Here is a 20,125-nt window from a genome sequence, read left to right on the forward strand (position 1 = left end):
TACCGTAAAATTCAAGTATTTTTATATTGCTTGTTGATGTTATATATAAAAAATTCTTGACAATTATCTTACTTATAATATAATTTGATCTTAATGTACATACAATATGTAAGATTAATCTTTTAACGTGTAAAAGTCGTGCCTCACTATAAATATATTGCAATAATCTTAAGACTATTTTTATTGATACTTCAGTTGAGAACTACTTAAATTATACTTCTTTCTCACACATAAATTAACATAAATTTAACATTTACAATAGTGTTAGATTTAAATATATTATTATATTAAATATATCAAATTAATAGGATATTTTAACTCAGCAGGAATTAAAAAAACATTTGATACAATAATCTATTACGCACATTAATTTTTATATGCTTGGTCATAAATATCAAAGTCAAATTAAGTATTTGCATTATATATTGTTCCATTGAAAATTGTTCTATAATTATAAATTTTCGTGTATTAAAACAATTATGAATGGTAAATAAACCTTAGAAATAAAATTATTTAATACGCACAAAATATTCAAGTACTAATTAATCTCATTACTAACAAAAACATAATATTAAAAAACACATGTATTTATAATATTTATTATATCAAATTGGTATTTGCAATACCGTCAGCAGTCTGTTGATAATATTCAACTACAAATTGATCAAATTTGTCCTGTGTTTATCATAGTCTCATAATCGAGCTCCTTTTTTTTTATTCAACATGCTTATGTCTGTGTAAATACATATTATGTAATTGGTTACTTCTTCTTTAAAAAAACATTTGGAGATGTTTTGGTTTATACAGTCATATTTAATGAAAATTTTATAAAAAGTAATCAGCTTGAGGCTTTTTACTAGGTATTCCTCGACTTTCCTGAGGTGCTGCTTCAAATATTATGAAATCTCGATTAAGATGCTCATTTAATTCTAATATGGCAGCTACATTTCCACATCTATTAAAAAACATTTTACTAAAGACATGTAATATTTTTATACTCATATTTTTAAAATGATATATATACCTGTAACAATAATTAGGTGCTGACCAAACTGTCAAAACAGTCTCATTAAAATGCCATTTAAATCCTTCCATAACTAATTGATGTGCTCTACATATCATATCGATATCATTTGCAGTATTAAACTGTGCTACAACATCACTTCCAAAAAGATAACCAGCTCCTCGTGGTGAGACTCCCCAACCTTGAGTATCTTCTGGATCTGACCAAAGTAAATCACACATTGGACCATCGTGTGGAACCTGTAAAAATTATTTATATATTACATTATAAATACTTTTAGAATAAATTTATATATAATTTCCATTTACTTCTTGTTTTCTGTCTATAGTTCTTATTTGATCAAGCGTTTGGATACTTGGGGATAATCCACCATGAACACAAAATATTTTTCCATCAATTATTGCAGAAAGAGACAAGTAATCAAATATTTCAGTACAATATCGCCAAACAGTAATGCTGCCATATTTACGTAAGCATTCATCATAAAAACCATATACTTGTGTAATTTGTCGAGACTCATGATTGCCCCTTATTAATGTAATCCTATCAGGATAACGAACCTGTAATTAGAAATATTCTTTATATCTTATATATAAATTTTATATTTTCTAATTTCGAACAAAAATCACTTAATCTATTTCTTATAAAAGTTTGCTGTATCTTAAAGGTTATTATATCAATACAAAACTTTTATAATTACTTTTAATGCCAAAAGAAGAAGGAATGTTTCAACGCTATAAAATCCTCTGTCAACAAAATCTCCCATGAACAGGTAATTTGTTTCTGGAACAGCCCCCCCAACTTTAAATAATTCTTTCAAATCATAGAATTGTCCATGAATATCTCCACATACCTAAAACCAAAGTATAGCTTTTATAAATTGTAATTATAATTATTGTTTTCATTTTAGTTTATATATAAGAACATACAGTGACTGGAGAATCAACTCTTTGCACATTACTTTCTTCTATGAGAATTTCCCGTGCTTTTGCACAAAGAGCTTTAACTTCAGCTTCTTTAATAATTTCACATTTTTTTAGTTGTTCTATTTGCCGATCCAAATCGCTAGAATCAGCCATCTTAAGAAATAATAGTCTTTGCTGAAAATTAAATTCGTTAACTTTATATTTATATTTTTTAATTATCTGATGATATTTGTATAATTAATTTATATGATATTATGTTATTTATGTAATGCTAAATATGTTTACTACTTATATAAAACAATATGTTTTGTTGTAATTCATAGTTTACAAGTTGATTAACAAGGACTAACAAGGAAATAAAAGTAATGCAATACATATTGAACACATTATTCCAAATGGAATGAAAGTTTTGTTATCAGTAACTTAAAACATTAATTATAGTTTTATATTTATAAAGTGAAGAAATTACTAACTAAAAAATTTCTTGTTACATTGTTTTTAACAGAGATTTATATAAACAAGTTGAATATCATTATATATTCATTTATTTATTACCTTTTAAACAAAATAAAACACTATCTATTTGAAATTATATATATTAAATTTTTTCAAAGAAAAATTGCTACAATATTCTTATCTTAAACTCATCTTATCATGAAGGTCTTTACATATTTTTTTAACAGTTATAGTTTTCATGTTAATTTTTAAAAAGCATTGTTTTTAGTGAAAACGTTAGTTAATCATATGAAAATTTAGAATACAATTTAAGTAAGTGACCGTTATTACCATGAGATAATAAGTAACAATCTAATTACAAAATATATGACAATAATTTGTGCTACAAGAATAAGTAATGTGCATAAAAGAAAATATAAACGTACCTGATCAAGTACAAAAAGCGAGGACTACTTCGCTCAATAAATAAAACGCATTTAAAGAATGCACATGCAACTAAAATTTTTTACGTTTATTTCATATGTATTAAAATCTTGACGATTGGTTATAAACAACTCAAAAACTGCTTTAATAAACGTCCAACATCACGATGTAACTGACATTAGAAACAGAGAAGCCGAGAATAAAAATTCGAGTAAACTGGCATAGATTAAAACAAACTAAGAAAAGAAATTTGAACGAACTTATTGTTTCTATTTTAGATTTTATGCTATACTATTCATTCCAAGAAAGATCATATTCACCAGACGACGTGTTTTCGGTCGTTCTGCGCAGGTTGACTCCAATTGGATCTGATATCTTTCGTAAATAAAAGGATCACGTATGTGCGTTCGCTGTGCCGAGTATATATACTCAGTTGTCTTTTATTTTGTGTACTTACAATATCAGGTATGATTAATTGTAAGTATACAAAATTTTAAATTATCAAATTTCAACACTGTCAAATTCCTAAATTTTCAATTATTTAAAAATTCAAATTTCTAAATTCCTAAATTTGAAAATTTGAAAATTGGTTTAACCGCCAACATAAACGGCAGTAATATAATCAGAACCTACTATATCCAAATTGAATTTATATACTGTATATTACATGTATGCTATATGATACACAACGCTTGTAAGCACATTTATATACTTGTCCTAGATCACTTCTTTTTGTTATTCCTTTATTTTGTCCACTGTATATATAACCGACGAAATGGAAAATGTACAGTAGTGGGGCAGCACTATATAAATGGTGAGTAGTCTACTGAAGTTAGTCAAGTTGCGCAAATTGAGTATGATCTGTTGTGAAACGAAAAATAGTGACATAATTTATTCAAGCGAATCTACTCTATTGAGAATTCTCCTTTATTTTTTATCTTGTAAAAAATATTATGGTTACAATTTTACTAGATTTCAAATTACTGTGTTATTTTATCAAATTCTACACATGTTAAAAAATAAGGGATAATTTACAAAATTTATTTATAGTTTTGATATGAACGTTCTATTACGACATATTTATTACTTATATAAAATATAAATTTAACAAAAATCTTCTTTACCAATTTTATAAAATTATTCTTCTGTTCTACAATTATTATTAAATTAAATGTAGCAATTCAAATTTATTGTGTATTATAACATTTAAGTTATAGTTTAAAAGATTTAAAATTTAATTGAGAAAAATTGTTTGAATTCTTATAATTTAATATATTGCTTAGAAAATGTCGACTTCAAAAATAAATTTTTCATAATAAACAATATTGAATAAAATTTACAAAAATTTTACCTGACCTAAAATAAAATATGTTTAATATAGAAAATATATTGTGACAAATTTTATATGATGATTTTGTTATATAATTACACTGGTGATTCTAATATTAATATTAATGTATAATACATTATGTATGATATTATGTATGATACATGTATAATAATTATAACATTAATTATAGGAAAATGTATTGACACACAATTATTATTTTTTAAAATTATATGCCTAACTATTTATTTGGCAACATAATATAATACAATAAGGTTGATTGACTATTATCATATTTAATTCTTGTATGTACTTAAATATATATAACAGTATTATTTCCTTATTAAATATACAATTTGAATATTTAAATATTTCATTAAAGCAATATGCCTAAAATTAGGTATGTTATATAAATAAAATTTACCAACAACAATCATTAAATTACAAATACAAATATCGTACATTTTACATTAATAATTAAAACGAAAAACTTTTGTTATATGACTATACAAAATACACGACTTTTGTTATTTAAGGACTACATAAATACTAAAGAATACGTTTAAGATTAATATCAAAATATGAACAGAAATATTTCGACAAAAAAGTTTTAAAATAAAATTGGATGCTTAAAAGCATAAAAAGTTTTTAAGATTTACACGTTGAATCACCATAATGATCAGCGATTTAAAAAGTATAGCTCTATTATGTTACTTTAATTTACAAACTAATCACACGTGGCGCTAACTTGTATCTCCTACTAGTGGGAGATAGTTCTTACGGATCTTTCGTTCTACTCGTTTTTCTTTTTCTCTCTCCCCTCTCAATAACTACAGTTGTACTCTTCCTCTCGACTTCTCGAAGATTTCCGCGTATCGAGTCGAGTTCAACATCAGTGCGTACCATCCTAAACGTTCTCTATTTGCATAAATGATTGCAGTGTTTAGAGAATTAACGACTACGTTTAACTAAAGTTTGCGTGTTGCTTACAAAAAATATTCTAACTAAAATTTCTACTGTTTATTCTGCCGTTGGTTCTAATTTTTCTTTCCCTTTCGGTGCACAAGTGCGAAAATATCAGATAGCGCGACGAAGTTCCAACATCGATGTATCGATACTAAAGACTCCCGCGGGCGAGGTTTTGAGACAATAGTTTCCGAGTGAGGTTACATGGACTCATTGAAATGTCGTGGTTCCTCAAACGACGGACTTACGATTAGCTCAGGTAAGTTACATTTGTGTGGAATTAAATTACGGTGGGATCATTTAGAATGGAAAAACACGCGATTTTCATTGGTTCGAAAGAGTAGGTTTTCTTGATTGTTGCTGGCCCGATTATTTTAGACGATGACGTGCTGCTTATGTATACTCGACACCTTGTATCTTTACTCTACCCGTGCCGCATTCCTTCGGTGCAACTGTGCGATGTTCGAGTTAAACAGGATACCAACGTTTCCACTTGTTAGTGTTTTCTATCTAGGCATTGATGTATAGAAAATAAGCGAAGGGAATGGAAATTAATAATAATTTTGTGAGTGGAATAATGTTAGGGATAAAAGCAACAACATAAACACTAAAATATGTGAAACGTTGTTAATTATTTTGAGCAATATCCAAAATTATTATTCCGAAGTAAAACGATGTTATTATCGAAAACTTAGAAATAAATATGATCTTGTAAATTGTACATATTGCAATTAACTATCGATTTTCATCGCAATGACAATTATTTGTTTACATCTAATACTTTATATGGAACGAAATTTTTAATAAAAAAACATTAATATTAAATTTAATTAACATAAATCGTGTATCTCTTATTAAGTATTTGCTAAATTAAAAGTAACGAATAAACGATAATTAGTAATTGTTTAATGGCATACGGTATTAGTTACTGTTTTATCTATTGCATTCAACGTTAATAAATATTCGATAAATTTTCAATTGAATTAAATATTATTATATTTTTATTTATTTTACTTATAACTTCAATTTTACATTAAAATATTTAAATATAATACGATTAATTTTACAATAAGCAGTTGGAATCTGTTATATGACCTATCAATTTTTTTTGTAAGATTGCACAATTGTCGAATTTCTTTCGGTCGTACTTTAACTGGTTTTATTTTAATGTACATGAAATTTTGCGGTTACTTTTAATGTAAAGGACCACCTACGTTCAATTTATTCTTGTGAATAAGATCATCCGATATAATTGTCTGCGTTCACGTTACCGTTGTAGGTTTATTTTTTCCATTTCCTGGAATTTTATAACTTTTCTTTCTTATCCATTTCTTGAAATCATTTTTAATATGTACGAATTGTCTTATAAAAATTATGGATTAAATCGATTAAAAAATAATTATTAGAATATTATTTTTTTATTCATTCATAATTTATTAAAGTATTACGCATATCCGTATTATGTACATCGAAATCATAATATAAATTGCAATGCATTGTACATCAATTTCTATTAATGTTTATTAGAAATTAAATGATCAATTATTTAGAAAGATATGCAATATTTTTATCAAAGCGTACATTATCGCTCCTTTATTTCTTATCTGTTTGAAATATTCATACTGTCCAATATTTACTATTTTGCATGAATATATTAACCATGAAAAATTTGATCGTTTAACGATGGTAAATTGTACTCTTAATTACTAAATTAATATTCAAATAATAAATTTTCTTCAAATGTTTAAAAAAAAACAGTTTCTCGTAATAAAATTAAAAATACTTTTAAAATACATTTATATTTGTACATCTGTCGTTATATACATTCCAAACCTTTTGTTCTAAATTAGGAACTCAGTAGGATAGGGACAGTTGAATAATTTTCCTTGCAGAGAGCAGGTATACGACTTATTTCCTAGAAGTAGAATGGGTTTCCTAAAACAGAGCCGTTGGAATTTGTGAGGACCAGAACAAAAATCGATATTGGAAATATCTGCAATAGACTTTCATTATATCGCCGCAATCAAACGCGCCCTATATCGCCACGATCCGTATCATTATACTGTATACCATCGTGCATTAAATTACCGTGTTCTATACTCCATCACGCTGTATTACCGTGCGTTATTTTATCACGTGCTATATTGCCACAAAATTTGCTCGGCATTAGTAACGGTACTGTTCTTAAATATATAAATATTTAAGTACATGGCTTAATACCATCGAGTTAGTTTAAGGTCAGCTATAGCTGAAAATTCTTAGTGCCTGTGCATTCCAGTGCTATCTTAAAAATTATTGGCCTTCTTGCCCTTCGTTTCTTTTCATATTTTTTTTTTATAACAGAACAAATTAACATTTGATAATTTCAGTAATTTACGAAATTTTAACTCGGGATATAAATCATAAAGATTGTTTTGTCTATAATAATGGCAGTAAAGTATTCCACTGTGGATTTTGAAAAATCATTTTAAATGAAAAGTGCTAATTTTATCGTTTTCAATTTTTAAATTAAATTAGATAAAGAATAAACTATTGTTGTGTTGCATTTTTAATATAAGCATTATAATAATTTTAAATAAAATTTATTCCACTTTCAAAAATATGAATAATTCTTTGTTAGAGTACATGATCCAATTTTTTCGTGTGAAATGACCTTAAATCAGTAAGCACCAAACTTAGTATGCAATACGCATGCGTTGAAAATCCGCGGTTAGATTAATCCTGCGATCATTCGACAACAGACAGCTTGGCACTAGTTTCTAAACCTCCGTCTTTTATAGGCAACAGGTCTATTAAAGTGGTTCTCATTTATTTCACATATACTTAATAAAACAAAATAAATAAAATCGAAAATTATATCAGGATAAAGTATACCTTATATTTAAACAATTTGTAATTAAACAAATTTTTATATCATTTTTTCTAATACTGTTTCTTAATTTTAAATTAACGTATGCGAAAATTGAACATCTAAATTATTCTGTTTTTAAATAATTATACAGAAAGTGGCTCCTTTAATTCAACAAAAATTTTTTATTAAGTTTGTCTTATTTTAGAAATGTAGGAATTAAATTTTTGATTATATTCTTCATTAATTATTGCTTTAAAAGAAAAATATAATTAAATTATAAAAGTAACTATGATATATTTTTGTTTTTCATGTTTAAGGTGAAAAACATATAATTGATATGAAATAAAAATCTTTTAATTTCCCATTATTAGGGAGGCAACATCCGTGAGCAACGACATCACAATGCGTATGTTGCTGCCACTGAGATTGGTTTTCGTCGCAGCAGGTCTGCTGCTGGCAACTACCAAAGCAAACATGCACTTACATTTGCATTCTGATGCTGCTCAACACTTTGCCATTGGTGAACGTGAACAAGCAATTGCTGGTATTGAAGCTAGCCTTCTTTCGCTTCTTGGTTTTGCCAAACGACCAAAACCCCAAGGTCCAGCTCATGTTCCAGAGTCATTGAAAAAACTTTATATTAAACAGAATACTATTGGTATGGCTGATATTGCCAAACCAGGAATCCATGCCAGATCTGCTAACACTGTTCGTTCTTTTCAACACATTGGTAAGTATATACTTAAAAACTATTAAAATTCTATATGTCCTGACCCAAATGGTAATTAATCTTATCAGTTTATAGTCAGTAATATGTAATATTAAATATAACATTCTAATTTTGTTTTATTCTTTTAAATATAGAAAGCGAGTTGGATCATAAATTTCAGTCGCCAAATCGTTTTCGTCTCTCTTTTGACTTAAGTAGCATACCATCAGGAGAAAAATTACAAGCTGCTGAATTAAGTCTTTCTCGTATACCTATTTTAAATGGAGATTCTGAACAAAAACTAAGTCGAATATTGGTGTACGACATTTTACGCCCTGGTATGAAAGGACAGAGTGCTGCACTATTACGTTTAATTGATAGTAAACCAATAAATATTAGAAAGAATGATACAGTCAGTTTAGATGTTCATCCTGCTGTGGAAAGATGGATGAATGATCCTAAAAATAATCATGGACTCTTGGTACATGTACGTGGACTGAAACAGGAACATGTACGTTTAAAAAGAAGTGTAGATGAACGAAACGATACGTGGGTTGTTAGTCGTCCAATGTTATTTACCTATACAGATGATGGCAGGTACGAAAAATAGTTATTTCTATATTCCTTTAAAATGCGAGCAATCTAAATTTTATTTTCATTATTTTTATATTGAAAATAGTACTTTTATTGTTACATTAATAATATTAAATATTTAGATACAAGATGTCTTCTGCAAGTCAAATAATGGATCGTCGTGCTAGAAGAGCGGCTCTTCGAAAAAATCGCAGAAAAGATGGTCGTGAAAATTGTAGGCGACATCCACTTTACGTCGATTTTGCGGATGTTGGTTGGAATGACTGGATCGTTGCTCCTCCTGGTTACGATGCTTTTTACTGCCATGGTGATTGTCCATTTCCATTGGCAGATCATTTGAATTCTACTAATCATGCAATTGTTCAAAACTTGGTTTACTCAACTAAACCAAGCATGGTGCCAAAAGCTTGTTGCGTACCTACAGCACTGAGTTCAATATCTATGTTATATCTTGATGAAGAAAACAAAGTGGTTTTAAAAAATTATCAGGACATGGCTGTTCTTGGATGTGGGTGCCGTTGACTATTTGCTAACCAATTTAGTAAACTATTTTAACAGTGAAGAATACACGTGCAATAAAAACGGAAATAGTTAAAAAAGAAGCATGACAATTTGAAAGAATGATGTAAAATTTTGTTAGATTAAATGGAAGGTAAATAACTTTTGGAGAGTATGTTCGAATGTTTATTAAATGATTGTATAATTAATGCACACTTAGGATTTTATATTTGTTACAATGAATAGTCCAAACTGTCTAATGTGTCCGTTATTCATAAAATAAAGCGAGATCTGAAGAATTTATATTTTTATATACAAAGATTTTAATCCATAGATTATATAGAAATTAGTTAGGGAAAATAAACAAAAATTGCAAGTTTTCTGTGTATAAAATTATTTTAAGTAATTACTACTGAATGCAATTATTGATCATTTAATTGATTATAAGGAAAAAAAAATTTGAAAACCATAGTGTTAGGTACATGAGATTTTAATCCTTGTTTGTACTTGCACCTTATTTTGTAACATTATACATATAGTTAAGAACGGAAGAGATATTATCAAACGAGGATTTAAATCGAGGTAAATACGCGCGTCAAAATTTTAAGTATCCCTCCAACCCTCTTATTGAAGTAATTTCTGGAACAATTTAATAGTTATTGTATTAATTAAACGATCAGTTGATTGTTATTGATGGTAGGAAAGATTATCAATAGACTTGTAAATTGTAAATTTTTTAATCATATTTATTTACCAATCTTTTCACAATGTTCAATACAAAGTCTGTAATGATTTTTTTTCTATTTAGTCTATGTAATAATTATTTTTATTATTATTTAAACACATTTTTAAATCTGAACATTTATAACTATCAATTTCAATGAAATATTATCAGATATTAAAAATGGTTTCAATAATAAATTATATTTTTCTTAATAGATAATATCCTTTATTTAAAATTATTTAGTATTGATGCACATAGAATTCGTATAATTTCTATATTTGAATTAGTATTCAAGACAAAATTCACTGCTCTAAATCATCAATAAAATTTTTATTAACTTAAGAATAGACATAAAAGTATAGTACTTTTTCTTTATTTCAAGAAAGGAATAAGGGTATATTGAAAATTTGTAATGTCAATTTAAAAATACTCGTACGTTATTTTAAGAATTTTTGAGAACATAAAATATTTGAAGTTGCATTTTTTATAATTAGTCAAATTTATATTAGATAAGATTAAAATTTAGTAGTCACATTAATAATGATTGATTTCTTAACATTTTTAAAATATAATTTGTTAACTGATTAAATTGAAACATATAATTACCGTTGGGAATGAGCCGTACCTGTATAAGGAATTATATAATATATACATACATAAACCATATGTACGCAAAAGAAAAAGAAAAGATGTTTATATTTGTGGCGCGCGTCGACCTGTAAAATCTGTAAAATAGATAGAAATAAACAGGGACCAATGTAAATAGTATGTATAGTGAATTAGTATGCATAGTATTCTATTTGATGTTTTTATTAATATTTCTATGTTCTTCGAATGTACACAGATATTGCGGATGTAAATAGTGAACAACTTTTAATAAATATATGTTTAATTACATTTATGCTTTTGTACTTAAAAAAAGAAAAAATAAACAACGATTATAAGGAATCAAAACATTACTTGAAAACAGAACTAACAGTTATTAATTTATTTCTCAATTATAGTAAGGAATTCTTTTAATATATGAAAAATGTTTAACGGTAGAATAATAAGTATCATATAAAATATGTAACAAAAGTTTTATTCCTTTATACAATTATACATGTGACAGTACATTTTTTTGATGTAAATGTAAAAAAAATATAGAAGAATTATTTCAGTCTTTAATGCCAAACAAGGACAATAATTGAATAATTTCCTCGAGTCTCGTATAATGGCAGTGCGAGGTAAAAAACCATTTTCATAATCGCAATACATTATATATCGTACGTTCTGCAGTGCAGTCTCACCATATAGCTCCTTTTTTATGTATGAATTCCAAATATTTTCCATTTCTAATTGTAGAAATAAAATTTTGAAATTTAAATGTAAAACATTTATCAAATTCAGAAATTTAAGCATTTTAAAACTTTTAATTTTTCAAATTTAATGTTAATTTGTAATTTAGAAATTAAAAATTGTTTAAATATTCGACAACTGAGTTTTGACATTCAAGCACTATTTAGAAGTTCCGTTTATATTCCACAATTCTTTCAACTCCTACAGCTCTGACCAGAGCCATATAGCGAGATTCCTCTATACATGACAATGTACAATATAAATCAACTTGTACATATACAAGGTGCACCAGGCTTCTCTCGATATAATACGAAAGTATATTTTATAAGTTAAATATAGAGTAAAAAAAATTGGTTACAATCGTCTATTGTATGTGATTTTATCCTTATTTTGTACGCATAAAATAAACATCCATACTATATTGGAAAAACTCTGAAATACCTTGTATACGTATGTACATATATATTTGAATTTTGAATTTAATTTACTAAATATCCCTACATATTTTATGGCACAGTCCGTTACGAATTGCAGGAACTGTATTACTTTGCATTTTATGTAATTATTTTAAAATCGTAATGCAATTTTTCCCATTTTCGTTGATGTGTATATATAAATGCAAATAAATACAGTAGTTTAAGTATTTTTCATTTTCAATGTGAAACTAAATGAAAATGCTAGTTTCTACTGATGCATATTTTAAATACTGTTCATTTTCATTAGGTGGTTCGTTACTATTATTTTGATTTTATTCTCGTTAGAAATAATTTTCAATTCTTTTAGCTATCTTAAAAAACAGTAAACTATCATTACGCTTACTATTTTAGTTTGTAAATACAAATTTGATATGTTTTGGTTGTAAATTTGAAATTTACACAATTAAATTTCTCATACAATTATGCATACTTATATTACTAGAGTAAATTGTATATAGTCAAAAACCTAAAAAATAGCATCGATACAAAAAACTTTTTCTTAAACAACTTATATCTTAACGGCTAAAAATCATATACAATTTTTATACATTGTTACAATATTTACAGCATTTCATGAATAAATCACTTACAAATACGTTTTAATATTATGAGGCACAATGGTATAAACTTCTTAGTGGGAATTAAAAATCTTATTTAAATACAATTAATATTTAAAACAAAATTAATTATGTTAAAAAATGCCTTCAGATAAAATTTTCTTAATAAAATTATACAAATTTTACCTTTTTTTTTAAATCTCAAAAAATATATCACCTAATATTTAATTAACGAAATTCTACCGTGAAACATTAAAGTTACGGTTTTATGTAATTTCGTTTACGAGTATGAATATAAACTATTCAATATTATATACAGTTGTTCAATTTTGAATAATTACGATTTTCAATAAAAGCGATCTTTTACTTCGTGTACAAATAAAATATAAATATTTTAATAAAATAATTGCTTCCAGGAATTAATAAAAACATATTGATTCTTTGGAAAATAAAATACTAAAAGGTTTTAATGAGTTCAAGGAACAGGAGAAGGGGGTGGTGGAAGAGGACTAAAATAAGTAGAAGATCTGGAACTAGGAGATGGAGGGCAACTGATCCCTGCATCGCTTTGATAAACAGATCTTGGAGTGGGAGGTGGGGGATAAGGTTCGCTTTCATACCGATACCTTGCTGGGTAATTAGTGTCGGACTCGTCGCAAACATCTGTACTACAAGGCGTTGGAGGTGGAGGCTGATTTATGCTTCTATAATGTCTATAAGGTTTATACCTAGATGCATTACTACTTGAGCACCTAGTAGAATTAGCTGTCGTTGCTGGACTTGGAGGGGGATTTAATGTTTCTTGGGGGTAACCCCCTGCAGAACTCCCTCGAGTTGAACTTGATGCTCCTTAAAGTGCAATTTATATTATTGTTTGACTACAGTAATAATTTTTGTATCATAATGTTACAGATATGAAAATAACCATGAAATATAACTGAACAAAAAAAAACTTACCAGTAATATGACTCCGATCATAACTGGATCCAATACTACTTCCATTTAACATCGACAATCTTACAGTCTCCATTCCCATTTTGAAATCTTTTCTACAGTTCTTTTGGGTAAACATTGGTTTTACTAATCTAGTCGGTTTTGGTGATAAAGGATCTCCCGCTGAATCGTGCAAAATATCAGGTAATTCCTCGTTATTTATAAATTTCCTTCTACAGTAATAAAATCCGAAAACAATTGCAGCAATTGTTGCAATTAATCCAACAGGTACAATAATAACGTAAGTAATCTTTCCAGGCTCTAATGAATTATTTTCTTGTCGTGGATTATTTGCAGGTGCACACACAGATGCAAGTTCGTCACTACCATCGGCACAGTCTTCCCAGTTATTACAAAGAGCAGAACCAGAGATACAAACACCGTTTCCAATGCACTGAAATTGACCGGGACGACAACAGTGAGCTTCATCCAGACCATCATGGCACTGATCTATTCCATCACATACCCAAGACATATCTAAAACATTTAACAATATTTCGTAAATTAACTGTTTTATATTTTCGCTTTCATTTGATTTGTATCTTAATATCTTTACCAATGCAATGACCGCTTTGACATTTGAATTGATCACGACTACAAGTTGGACAACCTAATTCATCACTTCCATCAGGACAATCTGCTTGACCATCACATTTCCATATTGCAGGAATACAATCTTTTGCTACGGTAGAACTAGGTGCAGCACAGGTGAAATGATCTATTCCGCAGGCAGGTGCAGCTCTACAAGTTTTTTCATCTTCAGATAAAACCAACGACTTTGGACAAGAACACCTAAAAATATCGTTTATTATGTTTCATTAGAAAATGTAAACCGTGTATTAAAAAAATATACAAATAATTTAAATTTTAATCTTACCTAGAAGAGGTGGTTCCGATACAAAAATGAGAACATCCCCCATGATCACGAAAAGGGCTACAAATATGTGTTTTCATTATATCTTCCTCCGGAGTATTTACTGTAATTAAGTCTGTAAATACTTTATTCATAATTATTTTTCTTCCACTTCCAAATTTATTAACACGTTCCAAATTCGATGTTTCTCTATCAAACCAATAAACAAAATCAAAAAATACAGCTAAATAAATTGTGGATCCTTTTCCAATAGGGGAAACCAAAATTCTTCTGTTATTTCCATCAAAATCAGCACACTCAATTTGATTTCCATGTGCCCAGTATACAATATTTGAAGTTGCATCAACTGCAATGCTCGTGGGTGGTTCAAGATCAGTTGCTACTACGATTCGTTCTTTCCCATCCATTTTACTACGCATTATTCTCATTTTTCTTCCAACATCGGTCCAAAAAAGTAGCCTCTTTTCTGAATGTATTGCAATATTTCTTGGTTTTTCTCCATCACCTTTAACTACGACACCCAAAGCAGAACCGTTATCAAGTTTCGTTACATTAATTGCATCATTGACAGCACAAGACCAGAATAATAGTCTTCCTAAAGAATCTAAAGCGAGATCCACGGGATGTCCAGAATTTCCAGAAACCACTATTGTAGAATGTGTTTTATTTTCCAATGTCTTTCTGATAGATAAAGTTCGACCATCTATCCAATAAATGTGCTGAGTTATAGGATCAAATTCTATAGACCGTGCATTTTTTAAACCTTGAATTCGAAGAACTACGTCTGGACAGTCATTAGTGTCAGGAAGGAAACGAAAAATTGCATTACGCAAACTATACATCATGAAATTCTTTGGTCCTATTAAAAAAAAAAAATAAATCATTACATCAGTTAATTATGGAAGGTATTAAATAATTAAAATTATAAGAAATTTAAATATACAAACCAATGCAAGTTTCATTGTCTTCTCCCAAATTATAATGAGTAGGACAATCGCATTTGAAAGAATTAGATATACTTTCATTTTCTCCGGGTAAAGCGATACAAAGATGACTGCAATTTCCATTTTTTGCTGCACAAGGATTCCAACCTGCTTGTCTAGAAGAGTGATACACTAACAAATCTGTCACAGATTCTAATTTATTATGTATTTTTACTCTATTCATTCCAGTAGTTTTATTAGCCTTCTCTATGTCACCTGTTGATTAAAAAATAACAGTAAAAAACAAAATCAAAATTTGTGATGAACAGTAATTATTTGTTATATATATTTTTAACCTGTATTCCAATCTGTCCAATAAATATAATCTTGATATTGAGTAATAGTGAATGGATACATAATATTCTGTGTTATAACTGCATTTCGTTTTCTTGTGTGTAAATCAAAACTATCAATAGCTGGAGTAGATAAATCTACCCAATACAATTTTCGTGTTGAATGGTCAATCGTTAGGCCATTTGCTTTTCCAATATTAGAAAGTATTATTTCTCGATTTGTACCATCTAAGAACGATCTTTCTATACTTCCAGAATTTCCCCATTCGGTCCAATACATATAACTTGCAAAGTATAATGAAAATAAAGATTTATATACGAAATATACTTTGTACTATAAATCATCATTTAGCAATTAGTACATTAAATTATTTAATTTAAAGATGAAATTGTTTTAACATACAAATATGATAAAAAAATTAATATAGCATAATTACCCTCTGCTTGGATCAAGAGCTAGGCATCTAGGTTCAATAATATCACTCCAAATAAGAACTTTTCTGCTACAACCTTCCAATCGAACCATTTCTATTCTTCTAGTACCAGTATCACTCCAATATAAATTATGAGCAATCCAATCTATTGCTAAACCTTCAGGCGTATCTAATCCAAGATCAACAACTCGTTCCATATCAGAACCATTTATAAAAGCCCTTGTAATTGTTTTTAATTTAACATCTGTCCAATAAATACGGTTGTCTGCTATGTTAAAATCCAAGGCGCTAATATAAGTAGCAAAAATGTATGATAATAAATATTTAACTCCTCATTAATTAAATAACAAAAATTTGCATTTATAAATATAAAATTTACCTTGCATCTTTGACACCAGTCAATGGAATAATGTTGTCATTATTTGCATTTTCAATACTAATTCTTCCAATATTACCTTTTCTTGCAAATAACATAAATGCATCAGGAACAACACAAGTTTTTTTATCTTTTGTTAACTCGTATCCAATTTGACAAGCACATACATACTTATGTTCTGGTCGATTTAAACATAAATGACTACAACCACCGTTATTTTTTACACAAGGATTTGTACCATTAACTTTTCCTAAATGAACTGCTTTTAAACCCATAACATTTGGAACTTGATCAACGATTATTTCTCTTTCACCACCTGTAAGTTTGTGTGCCCTATCCACGCTTCGTCTTTGCCAATCTGTCCAGTATAAATAATCTCCCAACAAAGTTAATCCGAAAAGATGCGGAAGATTGTCCGTAATTACTTCTCTCCTGTCTGTGCCATCCATATTACACACTTCAATTTTGTCTGTCTTTGCATCGCACCAATAAATTTTCCATCGTGCAAGATCTAAAGCAATTCCATTTGGCCAAACAATATCTTTAGTTACTAAAAGAGTACGTTCTGTTCCATCAAGATTACTCCGTTCTATTTTTGGACGTTTTTCATTCCAATCTGTCCAAAACATCCACCCATGTTCTGGAGCTAAAGCAATTGCTCTAGGTTCGATTAATTCTTCATTTATCAGCACTTTTCTACTTGTACCATTTAATCGAGCTACTTCAATTCGATCTGTCCCTGTATCAGTCCAATAAAGATTTCTAGCTAACCAATCCACAGCTATTCCATCTGGATTTCCCACTTCAGTAATTATAATATTTTCTTGGTTAGTACCATCCAGTGAAGCTCTACGTATTGCATGAGCTTCTTCATCAGTCCAGTAAAGCATTTCTTGCACAGGATCAAAATCTATTGCTATTGCATGCTTAATTCCTAATTTTATTAAAAAATTATAGTTATTTTGATAGCAATTTCATTTTATTATTAAATAAATTAAGATATATATGTAGCTACATGCATAATACTGTCAATTATAACTCGCATTTAGGATACAATTATTTAAATTTTCAATTTAAACTTTATTTTACTATTTTATGTTATTGATATAATAATATCAAGATTACTAAAATTTTTGTTTCCCTCCAATTTTTATTAATTAGCATTTAACCTGCATAATAGTTGGCATATTAAGATAAAAGAATACTAAAAAATATATACCTGTTAATGGTAATACAAAATTGGTATAGTCAGGAGAATCCAAAGATATTCGACAAATTTCATTCCGTTGAACTATTAATAGTAATTCTTCTGGTCCATCAGCACACGTCAAATTGTCCACCAATTTAACACCTGTAGGACATGCACAAGTATATCCAGGTTCTGTCATACTTAGAAGACACAAGTGTGAACAATTTCCATTGTTCTTTTCACAAGGATGACTTCCACGCGGTTGTCTCCTACTGTCCCAAACTTCTATATCACCAGGAATATATTCTCCATGTAACAATTCTCTAGGATGTGTTTGATTTTGTCGCACATCATATGAATGTATACACCATGTTTTCCAATCAGTCCAATATAATTTGTGATCAAAAAATGTCACTGCAAAAGGATAATCCAATCCTTGTTCTACTACTTTTCGTCTGTTTTTTCCATAGTAATCCATTACTGAGATAAATTTCAATCTTCCATCTACCCAGTAAACTAACTCATTTCCATAATCTATGGTTAAACCATTTGGCCAAAATATATCATCGGAAACAATCACTTCTCTTGTTGATGGATCTCCATTCATTGCAGCTCTTTCTATTTTAGGTACATCGCCCCAATCAGTCCAAAAAAGTATGCTTTTCATTGGTACAAGAGCAATTGCTCTTGGTTGATAAATGTCTGTCCAGAAAAGAACTTTTCTATAATGTCCATCAATACTAGTTACTTCTATTCTATTTTTTTCTCCATCTGTCCAATACAATTTTCCTGTATACCAATCGCAAGCTAAACCATCTGGTGAAATTAAACTAGAATTTACTACAATTGTTCTTTCACCCATGTGTGTACCATTTGTTTGAACACATTGAATTATTTCTAAACCACTGTCTGACCAACATACTAACTCATGCTCAAAATAAAAATCTATGGCTGCACCTTCAGAAAGGTCTTTTACAATAGTTGTTACTTTGTTAGTACGAGAAGCGTTAGCCATTCTAATGTCCTTTTGTGTAACAAACAAAAGTGTTGGTGATCCTAAAAACAATAATTTATACTATTAATATGTCATAATAATACATTATCACAAAGTTTTAACATTTTCACTACTGGTAACTGGAAATATATTATATTCTGTCAATTGTTTCTGTAGTACTATTGACAAAGCATGTCTTACATTTGTTTCTATCGAATATTTATTATTCTAGCATCTTGTTTCAATGAAGTATACTATACTATAATAAGAGCTTTTTAGTACTGTTACTGATTGAATTTTGATAATTGACTTGCCCAAATAATGGCTAATAAGAAAACTGAGTGTTTTAAAGCAAAAAAACTAGAAAAGCATATTTCTAATAAACAACTATACTGTTCCTGATAAAAAAATTGAAATTTCAGCCAGCAGTAAAAGTGTTAAACTATTTTGTAAAGAAAAATGAACTAATAACTTTATTAAATAATATTATTAAGTTTTTATTTCAGTATAATACATGTGTGTATATATATTTTTTTATTGTAAAAATATTGTATATACACATCATAATAACAAGTAGGAAATTGCAATATAACCTCTAAATTAAAATAAAATAATATTACTTACCATCAGAAAAAAGAACGAGTCTAAAAAAACACGCAGTCAGGATAATTATTAAACTGATAATAGCCATTCTAAAACTTCCAACAAGATTGTGGCGGTACTCCCTGTACTCGCCATCAGAGGGATACGGTGCAAAACCTAACTAACATCCTCTCGTATGTCCTCACGTAGCTGCGTATTCCTATATACACAAGCTTCGACAATCAACTAACTATCCTGTGACTAAGGCACTAGCCTACTATATAGGATTACTGGCAAACTCCTCTACTAGTAGTTAGGACCCAAACGAAGAAAAACGTTTTTCTCGCTCTCTCCTATCCTTCTCGTTTTCCATCTTCTTTTCTTAGCGCACTGCCACAATTGGTAACCCCAGATGTGATAACGTCAAGCAGTACTACTGGGTGGTACAGGAGAGGGATCGGCCGTTTTTTTTTTACATAAATTGTAGTGCAGATTAGCAAAAAAGGATTCTCCTATTTTGAAGCGTTCGTCGTTAGCT

The 20,125-nt window shown here is 28.7% G+C and overlaps 3 protein-coding genes across 5 annotated transcripts; 1 reads left to right on the forward strand and 2 right to left on the reverse strand.

Annotated features, from left to right (window-relative positions):
• Positions 1-583: 583 nt before the first annotated feature.
• On the reverse strand, positions 584-3,123 carry Pp4-19C (protein phosphatase 19C). The gene is made up of 6 exons (XM_012288111.2): positions 2,832-3,123; positions 1,954-2,124; positions 1,725-1,877; positions 1,333-1,584; positions 1,025-1,263; positions 584-955 (listed from the first exon to the last, which is right to left on the reverse strand). Exons 2-6 carry the CDS (start codon positions 2,101-2,103, stop codon positions 826-828), a joined length of 924 nt encoding a protein of 307 aa, XP_012143501.1. The 5' UTR covers positions 2,104-2,124; positions 2,832-3,123; the 3' UTR covers positions 584-825.
• A 1,739-nt stretch (positions 3,124-4,862) lies between these two features.
• On the forward strand, positions 4,863-11,395 carry LOC100875717 (protein decapentaplegic). Of its 3 annotated transcripts, XM_012288108.2 has the most exons (5): positions 4,863-5,051; positions 5,224-5,381; positions 8,345-8,703; positions 8,838-9,279; positions 9,399-11,395. In XM_012288108.2, exons 3-5 carry the CDS (start codon positions 8,376-8,378, stop codon positions 9,796-9,798), a joined length of 1,170 nt encoding a protein of 389 aa, XP_012143498.1. In that variant the 5' UTR covers positions 4,863-5,051; positions 5,224-5,381; positions 8,345-8,375; the 3' UTR covers positions 9,799-11,395. The 3 variants fall into 3 exon arrangements, with proteins under 3 accessions (XP_012143498.1, XP_012143496.1, XP_076390489.1); XM_012288106.2 differs by having other exon boundaries at positions 4,863-5,381; XM_076534374.1 differs by lacking the exons at positions 4,863-5,051; positions 5,224-5,381 and adding an exon at positions 7,056-7,297.
• Positions 11,396-11,558: 163 nt separating this feature from the next.
• On the reverse strand, positions 11,559-19,763 carry arr (low-density lipoprotein receptor-related protein 6). The gene is made up of 10 exons (XM_003704437.3): positions 19,630-19,763; positions 18,042-19,067; positions 16,826-17,756; positions 16,450-16,734; positions 16,016-16,296; positions 15,684-15,935; positions 14,740-15,595; positions 14,419-14,654; positions 13,827-14,339; positions 11,559-13,718 (listed from the first exon to the last, which is right to left on the reverse strand). Exons 1-10 carry the CDS (start codon positions 19,694-19,696, stop codon positions 13,345-13,347), a joined length of 4,821 nt encoding a protein of 1,606 aa, XP_003704485.2. The 5' UTR covers positions 19,697-19,763; the 3' UTR covers positions 11,559-13,344.
• Positions 19,764-20,125: the final 362 nt, after the last annotated feature.

This window comes from Megachile rotundata, chromosome 8, assembly GCF_050947335.1.
Source record: "Megachile rotundata isolate GNS110a chromosome 8, iyMegRotu1, whole genome shotgun sequence".
Taxonomy (NCBI): Eukaryota; Metazoa; Arthropoda; class Insecta; order Hymenoptera; family Megachilidae; genus Megachile; species Megachile rotundata.

Coding starts and splice junctions, on each gene's coding strand:
- LOC100875717 (XM_012288106.2), top strand. CDS start 8,376: ATGCGTATGTTGCTGCCACTGAGATTGGTTTTCGTCGCAGCAGGTCTG. Junction 8,704..8,837: donor TCGTTCTTTTCAACACATTG/GTAAGTATATAC, acceptor TTTTAAATATAG/AAAGCGAGTTGGATCATAAA. Junction 9,280..9,398: donor ACCTATACAGATGATGGCAG/GTACGAAAAATA, acceptor TTAAATATTTAG/ATACAAGATGTCTTCTGCAA.
- Pp4-19C (XM_012288111.2), bottom strand. CDS start 2,103: ATGGCTGATTCTAGCGATTTGGATCGGCAAATAGAACAACTAAAAAAA. Junction 1,878..1,953: donor GAGTTGATTCTCCAGTCACT/GTATGTTCTTAT, acceptor CTTTGGTTTTAG/GTATGTGGAGATATTCATGG. Junction 1,264..1,332: donor CTATAGACAGAAAACAAGAA/GTAAATGGAAAT, acceptor TAATTTTTACAG/GTTCCACACGATGGTCCAAT.
- arr (XM_003704437.3), bottom strand. CDS start 19,696: ATGGCTATTATCAGTTTAATAATTATCCTGACTGCGTGTTTTTTTAGA. Junction 15,936..16,015: donor TTGGACAGATTGGAATACAG/GTTAAAAATATA, acceptor TTTAATCAACAG/GTGACATAGAGAAGGCTAAT. Junction 14,340..14,418: donor TCAAAGCGGTCATTGCATTG/GTAAAGATATTA, acceptor TAAATGTTTTAG/ATATGTCTTGGGTATGTGAT.